General features: G+C 42.0%; 1 protein-coding gene across 1 annotated transcript; it reads right to left on the bottom strand.

Annotated features, from left to right (window-relative positions):
- Positions 1-635: 635 nt before the first annotated feature.
- Positions 636-16,195, bottom strand: LOC136428044 (chromatin remodeling regulator CECR2-like). The gene is made up of 4 exons (XM_066417299.1): positions 15,759-16,195; positions 10,603-10,755; positions 8,348-8,537; positions 636-7,998 (listed from the first exon to the last, which is right to left on the bottom strand). Exons 2-4 carry the CDS (start codon positions 10,614-10,616, stop codon positions 7,900-7,902), a joined length of 303 nt encoding a protein of 100 aa, XP_066273396.1. The 5' UTR covers positions 10,617-10,755; positions 15,759-16,195; the 3' UTR covers positions 636-7,899.
- Positions 16,196-25,405: the final 9,210 nt, after the last annotated feature.

The raw sequence follows: 25,405 nt of genomic DNA, 5'->3' as shown, positions 1-25,405 counted from the left end.
GCGTCGAGGATTAAGTCCTTATCTTAACCTGCGTCGAGGATTAACTCGACGGGGACCTCTTTCACACCTTGTTCACACTTACCTATCAACAGAGATGTGTATTGATACCGATGGTCGACTAGACGTGTCATAACGGTCATGAGCACCAGAGGAGGGGGAGTGGTGGAAGTAAAACTATCTTCTACGCCTTTGGCCCAATTACTCGACTACACACCTGACCTTTTGTAAACGGACAAGATATCAATCACTTCAAACGTACCAAGGACATCTATTCTATATCAATTTTTAAAGAATATGGATGTTTTCCCGAATTACCACGTGTTAGCACGGCACGTTGCTTCTCACATTAGCCGTGGCGGCTACAGAAGGACGTTTTTGCTTGTAAATGTTATCACATTATACTAGCCTTTATGAAAAGGAGTAGTATAATATAATAGCATAAAATGCCCTTCTGTAGTCGCTACGGCTACCTCGCGCCTGTATTTCTTTGGGCGGAAGGGAGGAGGAGTGCAGTTTGTATTCAAAGAAATTTAAACGACTAACCGTTCTTTACAGACCATCTTAAGTTTAAGGTATGTTTACCTACATGTATATGTAAGTCGGTGAGAACCAAGGAAAATGCAACAAGACACTCATTCAACAAAAAATAGACCCTGTAATTAATACAAAGCAAATCAGATGGCATGTAAGTCTCTGTAACACAGACATATATATACACATCATACATAAAAAAATTAATACATCAGAATACACTTTCACATTAATATATGTGCCATCTATATTTTATACATGTATCTATATCAATTTCATGGCTAAGCTTGTCAAATTCACAACCTCGGTAGGGATAAACCAAGCATAGTCACACTCATTTATTTCCTCATTCTTAGAGTTACACTTTTGAGAAAAAACACATTACAACATATTTTGACAAACTGTAACAACTAGGATGATAAGGACTTTTTTCGCTAGTACAGGTCTGTTACCGTCTGTCCCTTTGTGCACCAATGTACAGCAATGCTTCATTTATGCTATTTCATATTGTTTTACACATCCTGTCATAAAGCTTATGAACTCCTCCATTGGCCTTATCTATACACTGCCCCCTCGCGTTGTTTGGTCGGCAACGAGGAGAAAGAACGTGAGGGACTTTAGGGGATGGGTGGAACCATGTACTAAGCCAGTCTTGAGTACAGCTGCTAAGCTATCACTACCCAGATATTAGCCCCCTAATCCCAAATGAAGACAAACACATACGTGCATTTAATTCACAATTATGGACAGGTGTGAAAACAACAACACTTGCAATACACACCCACTAACATATTGGAAAACACACACATAAATAATACTAATGTAATTACAAATACACAGACAAGTACATCAGGCGTCTCTCTGTCTGTCAGACAAAATAAATAGCATCACAACAGACAGCCAAACACCTCTCTGTTTAAAGAGAAAGTAAATCAACCTCATCTGTAGATGAAGCCAAACACCTGTCTTCAGAGAAAGTAAAACAACATTTACAGACAGCAAAATGCCTGTCTTCAAGTGTAAAAGAACATTTACAGACAGCCAAACACCTCCTTGTCTTCAGGGAAGAAGCAGGATCACAACAGACAGCGAAACACCTCTGTCTTCAGACAAAGTAAACAGCATTATTACAGACAGCCAAACATCCTGTCTTCGGAGAAAGTAAAACAACATTATTGCGGACAGGCGAACACATCCTGTCTTCAGAGAAAGTAGAACAGCATTATTACAAACAGCCAAACACCTCCTGTCTTCAGAGAAAGTAAAACAATATTATTACAGACAGCCAAACACCTCCTGTCTTCAGAGAAAGTAAAACATCATTATTACAGACAGCCAAACACCTCCTGTCTTCAGAGAAAGTAGAACAGCATTATTACAGACAGCCAAACACATCCTGTCTTCGGAGAAAGTAGAACAGCATTATTACAGACGGCCAAACACATCCTGTCTTCAGAGAAAGTAGAACAGCATTATTACAGACAGCCAAACACACCCTGTCTTCGGAGAAAGTAGAACAGAATTATTACAGACAGCCAAACACATCCTGTCTTCGGAGAAAGTAAAACAACATCATTACAAACAGCCAAACACCTCCTGTCTTCAGAGAAAGTAAAACAATATTATTACAGACAGCCAAACACCTCCTGTCTTCAGAGAAAGTAAAACAACATTATTACAAACAGCCAAACACCTCCTGTCTTCAGAGGAAGTAGAACAGCATTATTACAGACAGCCAAACACACCCTGTCTTCAGAGAAAGTAGAACATCATTATTACAGACAGCCAAACACCTCCTGTCTTCAGAGAAAGTAAAACAACATTATTACAAACAGCCAAACACCTCCTGTCTTCAGAGGAAGTAGAACAGCATTATTACAGACAGCCAAACACACCCTGTCTTCAGAGAAAGTAGAACAGCATTATTACAGACAGCCAAACACATCCTGTCTTCAGAGAAAGTAGAACATCATTATTACAGACAGCCAAACACCTCCTGTCTTCAGAGGAAGTAAAACAACATTATTATAGACAGCCAAACACCTCCTGTCTTTGGGAGAAAGTAAAACAACATTATTACAGACAGCCAAACACATCCTGTCTTCGGAGAAAGTAGAACAGCATTATTACAGACAGCCAAACACATCCTGTCTTCAGAGAAAGTAGAACATCATTATTACAGACAGCCAAACACATCCTGTCTTCAGAGGAAGTAAAACAACATTATTACAGACAGCCAAACACATCCTGTCTTCGGAGAAAGTAGAACAGCATTATTGCGGACAGGCGAACACATCCTGTCTTCAGAGAAAGTAGAACAGCTTTATTACAAACAGCCAAACACCTCCTGTCTTCAGAGAAAGTAAAACAATATTATTACAGACAGCCAAACACCTCCTGTCTTCAAGAAAGTAGAACATCATTATTACAGACAGCCAAACACATCCTGTCTTCAGAGAAAGTAGAACAGCATTATTACAGACAGCCAAACACACCCTGTCTTCGGAGAAAGTAGAACAGCATTATTACAGACAGCCAAACACACCCTGTCTTCGGAGAAAGTAAAACAACATCATTACAAACAGCCAAACACATCCTGTCTTCAGAGAAAGTAGAACAGCATTATTACAGACAGCCAAACACAACCTGTCTTCGGAGAAAGTAGAACAGCATTATTACAGACAGCCAAACACCTCCTGTCTTCGGAGAAAGTAAAACAACATCATTACAAACAGCCAAACACCTCCTGTCTTCAGAGAAAGTAGAACAGCATTATTACAGACAGCCAAACACAACCTGTCTTCGGAGAAAGTAGAACAGCATTATTACAGACAGCCAAACACCTCCTGTCTTCGGAGAAAGTAAAACAACATCATTACAGACAGCCAAACACCTCCTGTCTTCGGAGAAAGTAAAACAACATCATTACAAACAGCCAAACACATCCTGTCTTCAGAGAAAGTAGAACAGCATTATTACAGACAGCCAAACACACCCTGTCTTCGGAGAAAGTAGAACAGCATTATTACAGACAGCCAAACACACCCTGTCTTCGGAGAAAGTAAAACAACATCATTACAAACAGCCAAACACATCCTGTCTTCAGAGAAAGTAGAACATCATTATTACAGACAGCCAAACACATCCTGTCTTCAGAGGAAGTAAAACAACATTATTACAGACAGCCAAATACCTCCTGTCTTCGGAGAAAGTAGAACAGCATTATTACAGACAGCCAAACACATCCTGTCTTCAGAGGAAGTAGAACAGCATTATTACAGACAGCCAAACACACCCTGTCTTCGGAGATAGTAGAACAGCATTATTACAGACAGCCAAACACCTCCTGTCTTCAGAGAAATTAAAACAGCATCATTACAAACAGCCAAATACCTCCTGTCTTCAGAGAAAGTAGAACAGCATTATTACAGACAGCCAAACACATCCTGTCTTCAGAGAAAGTAAAACAACATCATTACAAACAGCCAAACACATCCTGTCTTCGGAGAAAGCAAAACAACATCATTATAGACAGCCAAACACATCCTGTCTTCGGAGAAAGTAGAGCAGCATTATTACAAACAGCCAAACACCTCCTGTCTTTAGAGTGAGAGATCAACAGCATTATTACAGACAGCATTATTACAGACACCTCCTGTCTTTGGAGAGAGTAAAACAGCATCTGTGCACTATCTACAACACACAGACTTACATACATGGTACAACATACATTTCACGCAGGACACACAAAGTGCAGTTAACCGACAGCTATAGACGGGTGCCAAGACTGACATACACGGTACAACATACATTTCATGCAGGACACACAAAGTGCAGTTAACCGACAGCTATAGACGGGTGCCAAGACTGACATACACGGTACAACATACATTTCACGCAGGACACACAAAGTGCAGTTAACCGACAGCTATAGACGGGTGCCAAGACTGACATACACGGTACAACATACAATTCACGCAGGACACACAAAGTGCAGTTAACCGACAGCTATAGACGGGTGCCAAGACTGACATACACGGTACAACATACATTTCACGCAGGACACACAAAGTGCAGTTAACCGACAGCTATAGACGGGTGCCAAGACTGACATACACGGTACAACATACATTTCACGCAGGACACACAAAGTGCAGTTAACCGACAGCTATAGACGGGTGCCAAGACTGACATACACAGTACAACATACATTTCACGCAGGACACACAAAGTGCAGTTAACCGACAGCTATAGAAGGGTGCCAAGACTGACATACACAGTACAACATACATTTCACACAGGACACACAAAGTGCAGTTAACTGACAGCTATAGACGGGTGCAAAGACTGACATACACAGTACAACATACATTTCACACAGGACACACAAAGTGCAGTTAACTGACAGCTATAGACGGGTGCCAAGACTGACATACACAGTACAACATACATTTCACGCAGGACACACAAAGTGCAGTTAACTGACAGCTATAGACGGGTGCAAAGACTGACATACACAGTACAACATACATTTCACACAGGACACACAAAGTGCAGTTAACTGACAGCTATAGACGGGTGCCAAGACTGACATACACAGTACAACATACATTTCACGCAGGACACACAAAGTGCAGTTAACTGACAGCTATAGACGGGTGCAAAGACTGACATACACAGTACGACATACACAGTACAACATACATTTCACGCAGGACACACAAAGTGCAGTTAACCGACAGCTATAGACGGGTGCAAAGACTGACATACACAGTACAACATACAATTCACGCAGGACACACAAAGTGCAGTTAACTGACAGCTATAGACGGGTGCCAAGACTGACATACACGGTACAACATACATTTCACACAGGACACACAAAGTGCAGTTAACTGACAGCTATAGACGGGTGCCAAGACTGACATACACGGTACAACATACATTTCACGCAGGACACACAAAGTGCAGTTAACTGACAGCTATAGACGGGTGCAAAGACTGACATACACAGTACAACATACATTTCACACAGGACACACAAAGTGCAGTTAACTGACAGCTATAGACGGGTGCCAAGACTGACATACACAGTACAACATACATTTCACGCAGGACACACAAAGTGCAGTTAACTGACAGCTATAGACGGGTGCAAAGACTGACATACACAGTACGACATACACAGTACAACATACATTTCACGCAGGACACACAAAGTGCAGTTAACCGACAGCTATAGACGGGTGCAAAGACTGACATACACAGTACAACATACAATTCACGCAGGACACACAAAGTGCAGTTAACTGACAGCTATAGACGGGTGCCAAGACTGACATACACGGTACAACATACATTTCACGCAGGACACACAAAGTGCAGTTAACTGACAGCTATAGACGGGTGCAAAGACTGACATACACAGTACAACATACATTTCACGCAGGACACACAAAGTGCAGTTAACTGACAGCTATAGACGGGTGCCAAGACTGACATACACGGTACAACATACATTTCACGCAGGACACACAAAGTGCAGTTAACTGACAGCTATAGACGGGTGCCAAGACTGACATACACAGTACAACATACATTTCACGCAGGACACACAAAGTGCAGTTAACTGACAGCTATAGACGGGTGCAAAGACTGACATACACAGTACGACATACACAGTACAACATACATTTCACGCAGGACACACAAAGTGCAGTTAACCGACAGCTATAGACGGGTGCAAAGACTGACATACACAGTACAACATACAATTCACGCAGGACACACAAAGTGCAGTTAACTGACAGCTATAGACGGGTGCCAAGACTGACATACACGGTACAACATACATTTCACGCAGGACACACAAAGTGCAGTTAACTGACAGCTATAGACAGGTGCAAAGACTGGAATACACAGTACAACATACATTTTAAGACAGGACACACAAAGTGCAGTTAACTGACAGCTATAGACGGGTGCAAAGACTGACATACACAGTACGACATACAATTCACGCAGGACACACAAAGTGCAGTTAACTGACAGCTATAGACGGGTGCCAAGACTGACATACACAGTACGACATACACAGTACAACATACATTTCACGCAGGACACACAAAGTGCAGTTAACTGACAGCTATAGACGGGTGCAAAGACTGACATACACAGTACGACATACACAGTACAACATACATTTCACACAGGACACACAAAGTGCAGTTAACTGACAGCTATAGACGGGTGCAAAGACTGACATACACAGTACAACATACATTTCACACAGGACACACAAAGTGCAGTTAACTGACAGCTATAGACAGGTGCAAAGACTGGAATACACAGTACAACATACATTTTAAGACAGGACACACAAAGTGCAGTTAACTGACAGCTATAGACGGGTGCAAAGACTGACATACACAGTACGACATACACAGTACAACATACATTTCACACAGGACACACAAAGTGCAGTTAACTGACAGCTATAGACGGGTGCAAAGACTGACATACACAGTACGACATACACAGTACAACATACATTTCACACAGGACACACAAAGTGCAGTTAACTGACAGCTATAGACGGGTGCCAAGACTGACATACACAGTACAACATACATTTCACGCAGGACACACAAAGTGCAGTTAACCGACAGCTATAGACGGGTGCCAAGACTGACATACACGGTACAACATACAATTCACGCAGGACACACAAAGTGCAGTTAACCGACAGCTATAGACGGGTGCCAAGACTGACATACACGGTACAACATACATTTCATGCAGGACACACAAAGTGCAGTGAACTGACAGCTATAGACGGGTGCAAAGACTGACATACACAGTACGACATACACAGTACAACATACATTTCACGCAGGACACACTCATTTTAAGACAGGACACACAAAGTGCAGTGTACTGACAGGTATGGACGGATGGAAAGATTTACACACGCACGCTTACAGTTACACACGCACACACTACCAAACCCACATGCTAAAATAGCATCACAAATGAACACAAGGGCACACTAAATCAAATCTTAAAATGGCATAAGTTGAACAGGAAGATTCCCCGAGGTAGTCATATAAGTAAAACTGATTCTTCAAAATAATCAAATACCATCATTTATACATCTCTCACATACTAAAATCACATATTTTGATGGTACGGATTGCAAACATACGTGCCACATCCCATCAAGAAAAACATGTACATTTATCTAGCTTGAATCCTTTGCCATAGCCTACCCTCCTACCATGTCCCCTTAAGTCTATCCTGTAGGCAAATCCCCCTCCGGTACAAGTTCTCATCAGATGCGCTGCCTCTCTGCTTCCTTCTCTCCCACGTTCATGGGGGCATCTGAATCCTAGCACTGCTTGTACTCTGGCTTCTGATCCTGGCACTTGTCCTGAAGTAGACAGTGTCCCTGATGTCTTGCAGTTGCCTCTGTGAAGATCAATACATGTATTGGTTGTGGGTAGAATAGACTATCACAATGACTTCTTTGAAGCCAAATTCAGTATTGCTAGGGAAATGCTAGCTTCTATGCCTGACTTAGCCCTACAAAGCTGGAAAGCTTTTATAAAAACAACATCTAGCTGAATTTCATTACCCTTTGTAGTTCAAAAAACTAGGCCAGCTTAGGTCTTAGGTGCATAGATCAGAAGTGGATGATACCCATTTTGCCGCAGCAGGAGCTAACACTTCTTCATATCTACTTCCTCCTCTGTTAATGAAGAAGCAAAGCAGGTTTGAATCAGTTCAATGGTTTTGACGATTTCACCATGTTGTATACCTTGAGCAAGCCCTGTGCGTCCTCTGCTTCCAGCCGGTAGTCACAGTTGTAGTGGGTAGATGATTCCAGCCTTTTTGCGGAGGGACAGGTCCTGGAACTCCTTGTCCTAGAGCGCCGGTTGGGTCTCCCCTCCTCCATCTCACACCGGTGCTTCATGATGTCGACCAGCCACAGCTCAAAGTTGTCAAGTCTGGACAGGAACAAGAAAGGGAGAATATCCCATGTCAAACATCATAGGCTAGCATACATAAGGTTTGAAGTGTGTTCTTCCATTCATAATTCAAGGCTTCCTGCAATTGTATGCTTTTACTTAGCACGCTTTTCTTATTACACTTGGCCTCCTTTGGAAGTAGTTTGACAGGCATGACTGGCAAAGTTCCTAGCAAGTCTTATATGGAAGTCTATTCAAACATTGTTGTCCTTACATTGTATAATGTACCAGTCAACAGTCTTATCTACATTGACCACAATGATTTAACCAACCAGGAAGACCTGTACATGATCTGAGGCCTGTGACCCATTTTTCCAAGTTGACAATTAGTCATATGAAAACATTTAATTTGGGGACCTATAACATAATTTCTTGAAATTTCAGGTTCTGACTTCCATCACAATAGATTTGCATGGGGATAGGCATTGAAAATCCATTCTTGTTGAGATTTTGTGTGTGAATTGTAGGCAGTTTATAATTAGGGGTGGCTAGTATGGTTGGAAAGCCCTAAGTTGTTGATTTTGTTTGAAAAAAAATTGACCTTTTTCCATCCTGAGGTTTTACACACCCTCACGAGATAGTGGAATGATCGTCAGTCTGCTGTTTAGTAGCAGTAGTATGTGCACAGGCCAGAACTGGCCCCTTGCTTAGTGTTATACCGCTCTTTTTACGGGGTGGCATACCCTTTCATTGGCAGTCGTACAAGACAGGGAATGCCAGTTCTCTCGGCCGGGCGAATGGTGTGACTGTGAGTCACCATTTGTGCCACACAGGGAAGATCGAACTCGGAGATTCGAGGACGAATCTTAAAAGAAAAGGGGGAGTAGTGTAACAGTGGGGGTTCAAGCGCCTCCAACTGACCAGGCTAACTGGTCGCGACCTTTTAGCGTAGTGGTTAAGGCGTGCGTGCCTGTGATCTGGCCTCCGGTTTCGGCGTGAGTTCGAATCTCGGTTGGGATCACTTCTGTTTCTACTCGCTCCTTTGATTTGTTTCATGGTTGATACCACGGAGGTTTGCCAGGCCTCCATCCAGGTGATTTGTGGTGAATCACCAACTTCAGACAGAAGGATTTGGACCATCACACACTGGGGCACAATGTCGGAGCGCAAGTTCGGACATGTCTCTGGGCACAACCCAGCTGGATTCTATTCTGGGTCCCATTGTTTAAAAGCTGCGCACTCTAACACTTGCGCCACACGACTCTAATCTCCAAGCAGATCTACAGGTTGCGAAGACCGTATCAAACTGGCAGAAGAAGTATGTTTTGCAACCCAAGCTCCTTGATCCAGTTGGATACGGTCTTTGCAATCCATTGGGCCTGCTTGGAGGCTTAGAACACGACCCCACGTCTGCTGTTTGCAGTCTTATATAAGGCTTACTTAGTATAATTATATAAAAGGGCCATTCCAAAGGGCTCTATTTTAATAATAGGGGGGGGGGGGGTATTTGCAGACTAGCCATATAGAATCTGCTCTAATTGGTTTCATGAGGGTTGACAGATCATGTTAGCATTTGAGGATAAGTTTTATGGTCTGAACTGAAGTTTTGCAGGTTGAGATAATGAGACCATCATTTTCTCAACTTTCCCATAGGAGTCGATGATAGGACTAGCTGTTCATCTGAGTGGTTCCTAAGTTACAGTGTCGAAGCATCCTGCTACATCCAGTTATTATAATAGTGGCGTTGGATACAGAAACTGCATCGCTTCCGCAGTTGTGCTGTAAAATATACAACCTATAGTACCAAGCAGTCACATAACTGTCATGATACACATAAGAAATAAAGCTTTAAAAAAACACTTAAAAGTTATGGTAACTGAGTGTTTGTTAAGTAAATAATGGACAATAGAAAAACTATGTAAACACTGCTGCGGTCTACTCAAGTACATGTATGTCGAATCTTCTGTGTGTGGCCTTGCACCAAGGAGGATCTGGTGCTGAGTGAAGCGGGAGAGCATGGCAGACTAAAGCCGTGACCCGAGAAGGAGAAGTTCTCAGTAAATCCTGAGAAAAGGGTATATTGAAGAGAAAAGTGTCACTTAACTTAAGGAATGTCATGTTCTTGGGCCCGAGTCTTGTGTCAGGAAAATGCTGAGTTGCTGCACTGGAGAATTCCCCATGGTGGTTTCCCTTCTGTTGATAGGGAAGCTTGTGCTCAGTCACTTTTCCTGGAGTGGCTCAGCTGCTTGTAGACAGTCTAGAATGCAATTTGTAAATGCAAGATAAAGGTAAGGAAATGGACACTGGACAGATATAATTTTTAGACCAGATTGTAACACACACTTAGCAGAGACCCTGGGGACCAAGCAACTTGGCGAAACCTAACATACTGAGAACCAAGGGGCCAGCCTCTGGCCGAGTACTTAGGCGGGTTGACAAGTTTTTATATTTTACCCATAATTACAACTTACGTGGCGGATATATAAGTATACATAAAGTAAACAATGTTGTTGGAGACACTTGGACTTGATATCGGCCAGTAAAAGTGTAAATTTCTCATTTTCCACAGTTCCTGACAGGCTGTTAAACGCTAGTGCAACAGTGATAGAGAGCTTCGACTTTTTTTCGTAGATGTTTACAATTACAACGCATGCTTGTAGTTTCACCAAATAATTTAAGGTTAAGTCAGGGAAAAATCCCACAAAAACGTACTACTCTCACCCAGGCCTCTAGCCAGCGCCAGTTTTGCCGTAAATTTACGGAACTTTGCTGCGTGTTACGGAAAAAATTCAAGACCAATCCGTAAACCTTGACGGAAAAAAAAATCGGGAGAAAAGATAGACAGGGCTTGAACTTTTGCAAAGATCTCCAGAAAAGAAGCGGAAGTTTGAAGTGAAGCCGATTCAGGCCATTTCTATCTTCCGCCGGCGGCAGGTGACAACCCCAAGGTGGCTTTATAGGTAGGTGACAAACGGAGGCGCGGAGGTTGCCAGTGGTTCGTGGGCCGAGAGAAAATCAGCATCGTGTGCCCCCCTCCCCACTACTAGTGCCCCACTACAATTCTGGCCGGTCGCATCGGGCTGACGTTTTTTCGGCTGTTTTCCCGGGTTCACCGCTAGTTATAGCCAAACAAAAAATACTCCGGTAGTTACCAGGCTTTCCGTATTTTTTTGGTAAACATTGTTAAAGTTTTACGCCGAGTTACACACACTCTTCCCACGAAAACTAGTGTTGATAGTTTTAGACCTCAGAATCAGATATCATCTACCAATAACAGCGTTCGTTCACGCCGCGTCACGGAAAATCGACCAATGACATACAAGTCTCGCGGTTCACTAGAGGTGCGAATCCGCGAGGTTTTATCAGAAATTGATATTTGGTGCGAAGATGGGGCTTGAATCGACGAATTTTGATCAAACCAAGTGGAAGTTACCGGAGAAATCGACCATGGAAAACACGGAAGGAAAATATTGAACGTCTTTAGGGCGTTCTGTCCAAAGTAGGGTGTCTCATTTCCTACTATATTTAGTACAGGGCGCAAACGGGACCGGTACGACGCGTCGACCGGTGTTGAAAATGTTTTATTTCTGCCAACTTGAATTCACGTGTATATTTGTCAAATAAATAATAAAGTTTTGTGGTGCTAAATTTCATTTATTTTCAAATAGATTTCATCATCATCATATCGGGCAGCTTACCCGGACTTTTTTTTCAAACAAATAGATTTAGTACCCCCTAAAATAGAAGTACCCCCCAGACAAATCTTCAGAATCTAATATACTATGTACCCCTGAAATAAAAGTACCACCCGGAAAATTTGACAGTTGAGGTAAACTGTGTCCATACAACTGTCCGAGGGACATAAGATAATAAGCAGGTAAGTTATATCTATCCAATGCTTGTTCTAATCATGATCTTCCTCACCACTTCAATAAAATATAAAGTAATGTTGAAAAATTGGGCATGGGTTCCCCGCTATGACCCCTAACCGGGGGCCACAGTACTTTCAAATTCAACAAGGGAAAATGTACATGATACATGCATTTTCTACTTGGAACTTGAAGAGAGCGATCAAAGAAAATTGTTGTACAATGTAGAATATCATTTATGACTACTGACAATCAGTGACATATAACGTTAAGTCGATAACAATAATCATCATACAGCTACTAATGTACATTTGTACCTTATCATATTTTCTAAAGACAATCACATCACCCCAAAAAACAAATATGAGCACACATGTCCGTAAACTTTTGGCCCATAGGGTCAAAAACAACGTTTTTGTGAGATGCTCAGATTTTGAGTTCCCGCGGTAGAGCCCACAATATTGAACAGAGCTCAACTGTAAGTGTAAGAGTAGCTCAACGTCTCAGACCGCACGTACAAAGAAGTTACCGATTATACATGTTGACACTAGAAACCTGCACTTCACCGCTAATATTGTGAAAATCTTACGGTCATTTTAGAATATGAAACCCCAGGCCCTGAAAATAAAAATGGCCTTCTGTTTCTATTGTTGCCCGGGGCGGCGGCCACTTGCCCCCAACTATAATATTGCCACACGTATATGGTATCATTTTAAAAATCGGTATCCGTGCTATGCAATATGCTGCTAGTTTTACCGTCGCCATTCCTAATAGTGGTAGAGAGTGGCGGCCATATTTCAAGCCGCGTTTCCCGAATCACATCGGACATATTTCTGCCGTTTTAGAGATTTTGTGGTCTCAAAAGACAAATCACACTTGGGAAGTTAAGTTATGATTGTTGTTTTTATGTTTAACATGTCCCCGTGGCGCAAGCGGTAACGCAACCCCGCTACTTCGCCATCTGGATCAAATTCCGTGGATCCTAAGGGCCCGCGTTTGAACCTCAGTGGTCGACTCGAGCTCGGACATGATGTAAGGGATTGCATTCGTCATTTCGGATGGTGACGTAAAGCCTCAAGCGTCAAACCTCTGCACGTAAAAGAACCCAACACACTTATCGAGAAGAGTAGAAAATGCGAGCCGTGGCGACGCCGCATCGCACTACCACTAGCTACTAGTACTTCAAAAAGCATTATGCTTCACTTCAATTGAGGATGCCTGCTTTACCTTTTTTACGTGTAACCAAGGAGGTTTATCCTTGGTGTAACATGTCTCCTGCGAACAAATAATTACTCCGCCGTGCTGCCGATAGTGGTCAAGAATTATTCCCCGTGCACTCTACTCTACACGTTTTTGATCAGCGTGCTTTGGTTTACGATGTCAAAGTTATTTATATGAAAATTGTATTTTGAATGTCGATGTTGCACCTTATTTTCCCCTTTACTTTGTAGCGTCAGACTGACAGTGATATCGGCCGCTCTGTTATGACTTATGAGTGCCGCCATGATAATTTTCACAAGGCCGTCAAAGCGGCGGAGAAAATTAATGCTGCTAGGCCGAAAAATAGCGAATTACAAGCAAAAATGCAGAGGAAATGCAGGCAGAAAAACATTAACTTTAGATTTTAGAGGGATTCCTGGTTAGCAAAGCCTACATTTAAAAAAAATAAAAAAATTAACGTACCGTCTAAAATAAGAAAGTACCGGGTGGATTTTGAGTGGAAAAAAAAAGTACTGGAACGTTTATTTGATTTTGAGAGGTGAGAGTAGGTAGAAATACTGTAAATGCATTTTAGTTCACGTGGATTTAATTTGGAGGCCCAAAGCAGAGCAGCAGAACTATGATGATGATCAGTGGTCCACACTTTCCCGTTGGTGTAAATCTGCTAATCTATAAATCTGCTAATCCCAAAAGTAAAGTCCAGATGCCAGGCCTGCCTTTGTTTCATAGTTTATGGCCTATGCAAATTAGGAGGGTCACCCATGTGTGAACTTGCTCTGGTGTTTACCTACTCGGCACTAGTTCAGTAGTTGTTGCAGCATTCTTTTCTTCTCAGCTACAGAGCCCTACAAGTTGCAACAATATTTTCCTGAAAGGTCCAGACAAAAGCTACTACTGAAGAAACAAGTGGCTTAGTGGCCTGAAACAAAATTGAGCTACTGTAAATAAAATGTGACTTCATCTGACTCATTTTAGTCAGCTGTCAGCCTCACCTGGAAGAACAAATATTTAATACCTTTGTCTGCGAACTAATGGTTCCACCCAAAAAGAACTTCAGCTTACCACTGGAACTATTAGTATTACACATACAATTCTTACTATACAGAGGTTGTAATCAATGTCAAACTCAATCAAGTTGAGTTTGAAGGAGGAGAAAGTTACCTGAAATTACAGTATTTAAATTATACTGTTCAGAACTCAGAAGCCAAGTTTAAGTACTAGACCAAGGAGATATTACTAAACCTCCATGGCTGCACCCAGCACAATTGGATCAGAGCAAATTAGATGCGAATGGACATTAGAACTACTATTTTTCTGCATGGATGACAAGACAGACGAGAGTATTTTAATTAGTATTACTTCCCAAATTTGGGCGCATACATCCAAACCACTAGGTCGACGAGATGAAGCACACTGGGGGATCAGCTCTATTCTCCAAGCAAATATAATCATATGACATACATGTATTTGTGGCCGATGTATTCTGCTATAAAAGGGCGGTTTCCCAGCAGATGTTGGAGTTGTAGTGTTTTCTGACTGACGGTTTTCCGACAGATATCCACTAGGCCACTAAAGAATACAAGCAGTCTGAAAACGATCTTCTACCCCAATATCTGCTTGGAGATAACGTTATGCATACTTTTGACACCACTGACTATCTAGTTTTTCACTAAACACCAAAACACGTGAAAGTTTGGAACAGGGTTTATCTATTCAATACAGTTGAGTTGTAAATACCACTAAGATCATAATTTCCTGGTGTCTTTTGTAAGTCGTTAATCAAGGACATGTGGCCTTTTAAGTCTTTACTGGCAGGCGGACACATAACTAATATGCTAATTTCGCATGGCCGCCATCTTGTGTATTTTTCTAGAGAATAATTTATTCGTGTCTGCGACGATGTTTAGAAGTTTGAAGTCACGAATAACTCACTCAGATAAACAAAATATATTTCAGTCTTACTGCGACTGCATCAGCCTATGTAAATTCCACAGCCCACATCCACATAATTCAAACAACACCCAACACTCACTGTGTAATAGTGGGGATCAATTTAGTCTGGTTCGAAATTCAATTTTTCCTGTTTTCAAAAACAGGCTTTTGAGTCTTTCAAAAGTTAAGAAGCGAACCTCAACGGTTCCAAACAAGAGAAGAGAAATACATCACTCACCGTCAGTTAGCAGACAGGAAATCCCGATGAAAAGACGATCCCGGGAGCGGCGCGGCGTGCATGTCAGCTGGAGTCTCCTGGCTGTTCACACCACCTCGTAGTTCGCGCGGTCATGATGCGCTCTCGTACTCAGCCTACTCTGCGCCACGAAGGAACGGTCTCGTTCTCAGGGTGATTTGTCCAGATATAGATCAAAGACTGAAAGAGGCTTTGATTAAAATCTAGCCTGGACGGTCTAGCCTTGGCGAGGAGCGGAGCTTGGGTAGCGGACTAAATCTAAGAAGGCTGGAACCCAAGCTATTAAAATCTAGATGATGTTGATAGATAGCTCTACCAATTATCGTCCAATTTATTCAAAACGTCATTTATCATTGCAAGTTCATGCCCACTAAGGCTAATTGCAGACAAACGGCGAGTACATGGAGATACTGGTACATGGAAATTGAAATAGTTATCTAGTCTACTGTGAAAGTTCTACGTTAACTATGGTTGACTATGGTTGGGTTGACTTCTTTTTTGAAGGCAGTGGAAAATGAAGTGACCCACGTTTTGGTATCGTATGAGTTGGTTGGTTGATTTTAGTAGAAAGATGGATTTTTGTAAATTATTCAAATGATGAAAGCTAGGAGAATTTATGGAAGCTGTTTTATTTTAATTTTAAAACCGTGCGGACAGAGCCAATGGAAAGAAATATCAACTCTTTAAAAAGAAAAATGCATGGCCTGTACGTTTTTCTCCGCCTGTTTAGCGCCGTGTTTACATGTATATATACAGGGGTCTGTGATGAACAACAGTGCTAGGGTCATACCAAATTGGGTATACCCATTATCGTCTACTTGAGTCTTTCTCCTTCTAGCGCTCTACTTGAAGAACACAGGTTATAATAAAATGTGCCCCATTTGCCAGCGTATTTGGTGCAATTATCCGGCTGGTGCAATTATGCGAAATTGCCCAGCTGGAACGGTAGTACACTGTTTCATACAGGAGGTGAATAGTTTATAACGTTAAACCTCGGTGTGCTGCATGAACTTGTTAGTGCCCATTTAGATGTTAGAAAGCTTTCGTTATACAGGTACAGTGCGGTAACACCGAAGATTCCACCTCTTGTTAGGGCCACGTTCCGATGTATTAAAACACTAGTAAATTTCAAATTCTCAGGAAAGACATCTCAGGACACAGTGAGTGAAATCAGAGAGGCCCCTGTCATGGACAGATTAGACTGTGTACATCATAGTAGTGAATAACTGTACAATGGACTGTACTACGTATCCAGTGGGTGTCACTAATCTAAGTCGTCGTTAGACGACTTAGATCAGTGACAGACCATTCTCCTTATAGCATAGCCGAACCCGTGTATACATCCTTTGGGTGAATGTAGGAAGTTTCTAATACGCGGATTCAGCTCTGCCATAAAAGAATGTGACAGATGATAACGTCAGCACAGTACCGTCAAAAGCGACTGCTATGTCCGTCCACGCGTCTGTAGCCCTTGCCGAGTCGCTGTGCGGTTTCCGACTCATCGGATCTGAGAACTGCGACTACATGTACGTTAAGACGCCGGTCTTTTATTATTGCAGCAGTATGTGACTATATAGCGCTGTCGCGAACCTCAAACCGCCGACAACACCCCATGTCATTAGTCTGTACAACGCAAACTCCAGCTGTCCGGGGGTTTCTCTCCCCTCCCCGCGAGGTGGTTACAGGGCCGCGAGCGGTCACAAGAGGCTTGATTGAATTCAGGCTACCCATGTCATCCTTAACGCGAAATCAAATCCCCGCCAACTTCAATACATTCACAGTAATAAGACAGTGTACAGGTTTATTGAATACAGCATGCTGTCTGCCAAAACGCAATACCGCCTTTGGCAGGCGTGCGTCTTTTTATGGTTCCAACACGCCCCGTTACCCGCTCAGGACCTCCCATACGATCGCTATCAACGTGATTGTCAATGGAGACCACCTTCATTTGTTAGTGAAAACAATTTTAGACATATTGGCAGTATTGTGCCTCTACAATGGCACTTATCGGCTCATTTGTACCGCGTTTGCCGATTTTTAGCGCACCTTTTTAGTTAACTTGTCGAGGATTTTTGAAACATTTTGGTGCAGTTATCCTACATTGGTGACAATGCGCCGTGCAGATATGCGGAGTCACTAACAATGCAGTAAATGGGAACCGGTTTGGGATTTGAGGATTCGGTGCAGTTAAATGGAATGTGCTTTTATCCGAGGTGCAATTAAGTGGCTTCTACTGTACATGAATTGTTCAAAGTAGTCTACAGACAAATGGTAGTAAAGTCACAATGTTTGTCCCACCGCTTGCTTGACACGATTAAAGTAAATAATGTTGTGCAGACAATTTCAACAGCGCAGAGCAGCACGCGAAGTTCAAGTGATAAACGCACGGCAATTATGTTTTGACGTGCGAAAATGTTGTGTAGATGAGGGGGTCGTTGTCTTGTATCAAACCTTCCTCAAAATTGATAAGAGTTTCAAACCTAAAATCGCTATATATGCATAGTTTGAATATCCAAGAGGGGTTAACGTCAGCTACTTTTAGTAGATGCTACCTATTGGTTGAGTTAGAAATAACTGATGAAATACGCGGTGTCGACTTACATATGAAATACACCATGCATGACCCTTCTAGGTAACTTGTTGTCGACTTCATAATCATAATTTATGAGGAAATGCTACAATAGCCTTCTTTGCAAAGATAAGACTTGCGTACATGTATTCCACATATTGTCAGACTGTTACATTCCTTGCTCTACTAGACGAGAGCGCCACCCGCATGTAAACTTTCTGCGAAACCTACTCAGTACCCGTACTGCGAACGCTTAAGTGCAATTATAGTTTTTAATCGCTTCAAACTTAAGATTATATCATAAGCTACACTTAGACTATTTTAATGTGTTTGTATTTCATGATTTTAACGCATCATTAATGTGGAACAGAGCTGTTGTGATGTCTGTACATCAATTCAGCCATGTATGGCTGCAAGCTGTTGGACAAGGATTACTTCAATAAAATAAAACCATTGTATGTTACGAGTAAGTCGTTGTATTGGAGATCTCTTCACGCTCATTTTCTAGGTGGTTGATATATGGCCAACGGAATTATGTTTAAAGTAGACGTTTAATATATAGATGCAAAGGTAAGGTAAGGGTAGTCCCATAGGCATTTTGAGGCCGTAGGGTCAGTGGGTTGTTATCCACTGTGTCTAGGCAAGGACATTATATAGGACAGAGTTTATAATAGTGCACGGTATTGGAATGCGGGACACAGTAGCTTTTACCAGGCTCCACGGGTCGCTGAAAAAATCGTAGAAATTGACCAAATAGACGGATAACATACCAGAGAAGTAAGTCCGCTATAGAAGTTACAGTTTGCGAGCTCGTGGATGGCATATTGGACCATCTCTCCGTAGCCGACTAACTTAGCATACTATTCACCCTACTATTTTTCCAGCCATCCGCGGGGCCTGGTAGAGGCTAGAGCACAGTCCGTTTACTTCCACCGCCTTTTCCCACCGCCTTTTCCCACCGCCTTTTCCCCAACCGAAGTCAGGTACTAGTGAGTGAGCACTGATGCTTATCGTACAGACATTGGATCGCTTGTCAAAATCATTATGGTAGTAACTTTCCATTGCGTACTCAGTTTTAACATGTGTGTAACATGTTTGTTTACCGTTATCTTCATACAGTTGGTGGAGAAATGTTTGAATATACACATCTGACAGTCTTTTCCTTAACAATATACAAATAGAATTAAATTGTTGTCTACCCTAGAGTTATCATAATTCCACGGGCAAGAGTAACTGTTATCATCGCATATTTCTTTTACATGATCGAGCCAATTTTTCTTACAATTGTTAACAGGTACATTTTGTTGGTAGAGTAGTTATTTGCAAAGGTTGTGAAGAGTATTTTTACTGCCTATGAAGCTCATTTCATTAACACTTTCAGATTTTGAACAGGTAGCACTGCACTTCCACAATTGCAACTTACTCACAGCGGCTGAATTCTACAATGATATTCACTTACTCACAGCGGCCGAATTCTACAATGATATTCACTTACTCACAGCGGCTGAATTCTACAATGATATTCACTTACTCACAGCGGCTGAATTCTAGAAATGATAACTCTACAACTACAGTGCAAGTCGGGAAAGAAACGTCACACCGATGTGCAGGAATAGAATTAGCCAAAAGAATGAGTTCAAGCATTAGAACAACTCTCACCCCGCCATTTTTACTGCATTCTATCGAATCGACTGACTGCCCATCAAGCAACTTAATAACACACAGTCACACGCTATGCAAATTGTACGTATAGCCTCTACCAGGCCCGGGGATGGCTGAGAAAATAGTACATATTGGCCAAATAAAGTGAATAGTATGCCAAGGGAGTCAGCTACGGAGAGAGGGTCCAATATGCCATCCTAGGATAGGCAAACTGTACCCTAATAGGACTATAGCACACTAACTCCTCTTGCATGTTTTTCTGTCTATTTGGCCAATTTCTACTCTTTCCAGCCGCCTCTGGAGCCTTGCCTGAGAGGCTACGTCCAGCCGTGTTTTTCTTCGCATCGAATTGCCTTGTAGGGCATAGGAAAAATGTTGTGTTTCCGGCCGGTTACACGACCGATCCTACCAAAACCTACCGACCTTGCTTTTTCTTTGGTTGACAGCTGGCAAGGGGCATAGAATTATTTCTTCTTACATCTGAGTGATGACATACGAAAGACTTCCTTTATTTCACACTTTTCAGAATAGAGCTTTGAACCGTTGAGGTAGGAATGTGTAGTAAAAATTCTACTTCTTTGTTAAGTTTTTGATATACTTCTGTTTTATATCTGTGTAATTACAAAATATAAATATGAACATTTTAATGTTGAAAATACCAGCGGCTGTTGCTTTTTACATTGCTAGACTATATTTGTTGAATCACTTCGGCCGATATGGAAAAAAAGAAAGATAAGAGAATTCCTAACTACCGACACTATTTTTTTAAGGACAATAGCCAGAAACACAACATTTTTGGCGTAAGGATATCAGTCTCCTGTGGCTGGAGAAGCTAGTTAGTCTTTTGTAACCATCTGAGGGGACGCCCACATTCAAAGTTGAACATTTGTTTAACTTTATCACAATTCATAAATGGACATAGGGTTTTCAGAAAAAGCTAATATTAAACCACACTGGGTGAATTACTGTTGAGGGCAAATGTCTGCAGATGTTCAAACTGTACGAGGCGAAGAGTTCACTCTCCTTATGCACTGCGAACAAGCACAGACCTGTTGCCAGCGTTGATGCACGGACCTCATTAGATATCTCCAAATGACAATCAGAGCAGGGAAGTTATACATACTCTCTTTAGTAGGAGTTAGGTATGTTATGGTTCATGTGTGATGAGCCGTTCGGTGTGATCAAGGGCAGATTTGGAGCCTGGTTCAGATGGATACAGCTAGACATCTTCTGTAACTCCAAGTAGATGTAATCTCGGGCTCATGCTGGTTTTGATACTCTAGTACTGCACTTGAAATTGTAATGCTAAAAAATAGTATCAAAATAGGCGAAAAACATCAACTAGAACTAGCTAGAAGATTGTATCTTCTTCAAGGTGATGCACTTTTCTTACAAGTAGTTATAGACAGACATTTATGGCTACAACGCATCAAAAGGATACAAGACTGAAGCAGACAACTGCTACTTTTGCACACTGAATTTTAATCTGGGTGTATCCGCTTAACGTATCATTGAGAGGTGCACATTCAAACCTGGGGGTTTCCAGTCGATAAATTGAAGTAGCAAAACTTAACCACTTACAGTGTTGGATAGAGCTTGCTGATACATATGAAAGAAACTTGTGGAATCGAGTAGGCCATACAATCTAGGCGCTTTAAGAGCATTACCAAACAGGCTTTTAAATGCTTTATGCTAATAACACAAATATGTACCATTGTTTTATATCATTAACATTTTTATTTACATCTAAAGGAAACGATTCAATGCTGAAAAATATGTTTTGAACATTACACAACATGACAACTCACTCTTAACGCGTACGGCAGCATTAGCATGCTTGAAAGAATTGGCAATCCATTTATCGTAATGAAGGTGGTGGCACTATAATGAAATCATAACCGTATGTGTAATCTGTAATGTGATGAAATATCATATTGCAATCAGTATATTTTCTACTTTATGTTAATCTACCCGTGGTCGGTAAATGAAGATGTCGGGCACTGTCGCCAAACGACTTGTGAATTAAATGTTCCTGGAGATTTTTAAATGTCCTTATCGACTTAAGTTCATTTTCTCATATAGGACCGGTTGGATGATTTGATCGCCTTAAAAAAACTGAACCATCACTGCTCAACACTTAGGTTGAGGGGTCAAAAACAAGGGTGATGTCCGGCACGGCATTCTATTAGCCTCTACCAGGCCCCGCGGATGGCTGGCAAAATAGTAGAAATTGGCCAAATAGAGTTGATAGTATGCTAAGGGAGTCGGCTATGGAGAGAGGGTCCAATATGCCATCCTAACGGAGCCTGCAAGTGAAACCCTGGCAAATATTCTCCCTATAGCCGGCGTAGTTAGTCTGGTAGAGACAAGCATTCTAGGAGGAAGAATAAAACCCGAAGGAGTGCTGCAGGAAAATACCACGACACATGCACACGATAAGCAACGCATATTTCAAACCCCAGGAAATGTTCCAACAAATCTGGAGACATTTTAAGATGGAATGGGATTACGACTTAATCAACAAATTGCCACTTGATCCACCTGTACAGCTTCATTCGACAAAGTGAGATTTACAACAATACCCAGTGTGTACTACATGCTCGTTTTAGGAGTAATTTTCCAGTTTCATTGATATCAACTCTAACATATACGACATAATTCCACCAGGGTACATAATTCCGCCACCCTGAAAATATATGTCCAAACAAACCTCCAACCCAACGTCCACCAGTGTAATGCATTCCTGTATATCTAAACTGTGCATGGCTGCGGCTTGTTGTGCAAATCTTTTGCGGCGTTTATTATTATCATTATTGCTTTATACATCTTACTAATGGTTGGAGTTTTCTTTGTCCTTTGTGCCACTAGAGTACTGTAAAAAATCCCTGCATGTTCTGCGTTAGCTAGCATACGTAACGAGTTAAGGGGGTATCTGACTGGACTGCGCAAAATAGACCGATTCCATAGCCCCGGCCACCTACGTCAAAACGCAGAATTGGAAAATAAAAACATAAAGATGAATTTTTTGTATTCGTTACTGGCCTGGAGGCATAAATGAGAAAAATAACCTATAGTATACCTGCTAACCATTTTCTTCCCCCTCAAGCAGAAGTAAAACATTGATACAATCAACAATGCATATGCATTCTATATGAAATGATATTGTGCTTATTTTGTACCAGACCTTGAACATATCTCTTCCCCCATGAATTTGTAATTATAGACAAGATTTTAAGATTAATTTGCAGAAAACGACTTCCATTTGTGTCTGGAAAAGGCAAAATGCTTCAGCTTCCCCCTCCCGAGAGGGGATCCCCCCACCGGACCTCCGCCCTGCCATATGGACTGTACATGTGCTTGTAGCGGGAGAAGGTCTCTGGTACGTCCATGCCCCCATGGATGTACGTAGAACCTTTTAGCAGTCAATCTTCTATGCAACGTTTTGACGAAATGTGCGTTCATTTTGGGGGAAGCGCTGATATGCGATTTTCAACATATCGTGGCCTGGGGCCAAGTTCCGAAGTTGTGCAGGAGAAATCGTATTTGCCGCCTCCCAAAAAATGAACAAAAAATGAATGAAGACCTTTATTGCACACTTCTGCCACACTTGGCTAAGTACAGGTCACAACAAAACAAAATAACAAGTACAGTTAACGGATACAAAAAGAATATGACTATCTTTAGATAAATTCTACTTCTCCTCGCTTTTCGGTTATAGTAGGTATAAAAGAACAGACAGAACAGCCCCACCTTTGTTGTCGTTATGTATTACTTTTAGAAACGTTTGGAAGTAACGTTAAATGTCTTTTATCCGCTGACCAATGGAACTAACAATTTGTAACGTATTTGTACTGTATGAAATTGGAAGATGCCATAAGAAAGCAAACCCGCTCTCCTCTAAAGACTTACGTATTCCTGTCGCCCAACATTTAACTCCAGATTTGTCTAGATCTAACTGGCAGCAGAAAGCATCTGCTTGAAAACTGTCGGCTGGCACATTCTGGCCGCGGAATAAAACGCAAAGCAGGCCTTTCTATTAGCCTTATTTGCAGGCCTCCCGGGCGGCGCCGGCGATAATTTTTTGGGGGGAGGTGGTGATCGCGCGCTCATTCGCGATTTTCAAGTTATCGGGCCAGGGTCTTTTGCTGGGGAACCCGTATTGCTGGATATCTCGTATTGCCGTCTATTGATACGGGTTCCCCAGGCAGCAATACGGGTTCCCCAGGCAGCAACAGACCTTGCCCCGATAAGTTGAAAATCGTGAATCAGCGCCCCCCCCCCGTCACACACACACACACACACTCACACACAAACACACACACACACACACACACACACACACACACACACACACACACACACACACACACACACACACACACACACACACACACACAAATTGTGGCCGGCGCCGCCACACAAATTGTGGCCGGCGCCGCCCGGGAGTACTCTCCAAGCAGAGGCTTTCTACTTTGTCATTTCTTTTTGTCTCTTATGGGTTTGAAGAGACATAACAGAAATGACAAAGTAGAAAGCCCGACTAAAGCGCATCGAAACACCTCGGAACCCGCCGGAACCCCTCCTCTGCTTGGACAATAGAGACTACCTTCCTACGGGGGTACCGATCGTAGAATTCGGCAAAACAAGGAATAATTGGCCAGGACTGCCGCCCAGGAGAGTACACGGAAATGTTAACATTTCCCTCTGCGCGCGGCCGGTCAGCCTATTTGATAGCCAAACTCCCCTGGTAAATCATTCTCCTTATCATAGTATCAGTCTGTTAGAGACTAGGGGAGGAGGAAATGTTAACCTTATTTGCAGGTTAACTGACTCCCCTGGCCAAGACAAGGTAGGTTTAATTGGCGCGGCGGCACTCTTCTATATTTCCACCCGGAGTATATTCACCCGTCCCCTCAAAGAACAAAGTCATGTTAAATAGTTTTATACGTATCTTGTTGACGTATATGCAGATGAGCTATATACCTTACCGAGCTTGTTGATCGATACGAAAGTGCGTGTTCTAGTGTAGCTATTCTAACATTGTGTGCAAGCTGTAGATGTTAGACTTTGTATAGATTAAAAGGTCTATTTCTGGTCACATGAGTCTCTTGGCTAATCATGATAGCTACCTAGATATTGGTAAACATGTTTCCAAGTTAACGAAACCCGTGGACGTGTAAATTTCTGAAAATACATGGTGCCCCGCCCCATATCCAAGGCAACGGTAATGTGTCAATCCCAACAATTATTTTGACCGTCCACAATGTGTTTTTTCAAGCAGAAATTCACTATTCTAGGCTAATTTATTATTGTATCTAAAAGTTGTAAGGATTTTAAAGAATTATTTGGTAAAATGAAGTTCAACAGAACACATAAGAGCCTTCATCTAAATCACAGG

This window comes from Branchiostoma lanceolatum, chromosome 2, assembly GCF_035083965.1.
Source record: "Branchiostoma lanceolatum isolate klBraLanc5 chromosome 2, klBraLanc5.hap2, whole genome shotgun sequence".
Classification (NCBI taxonomy): domain Eukaryota; kingdom Metazoa; phylum Chordata; class Leptocardii; order Amphioxiformes; family Branchiostomatidae; genus Branchiostoma; species Branchiostoma lanceolatum.
Note: the sequence above shows the minus strand (reverse complement) of the source record. Positions and strands in the feature narration are given on the sequence as shown.

Coding starts and splice junctions, on each gene's coding strand:
- LOC136428044 (XM_066417299.1), bottom strand. Junction 7,999..8,347: donor ACGCACAGGGCTTGCTCAAG/GTATACAACATG, acceptor TGATCTTCACAG/AGGCAACTGCAAGACATCAG.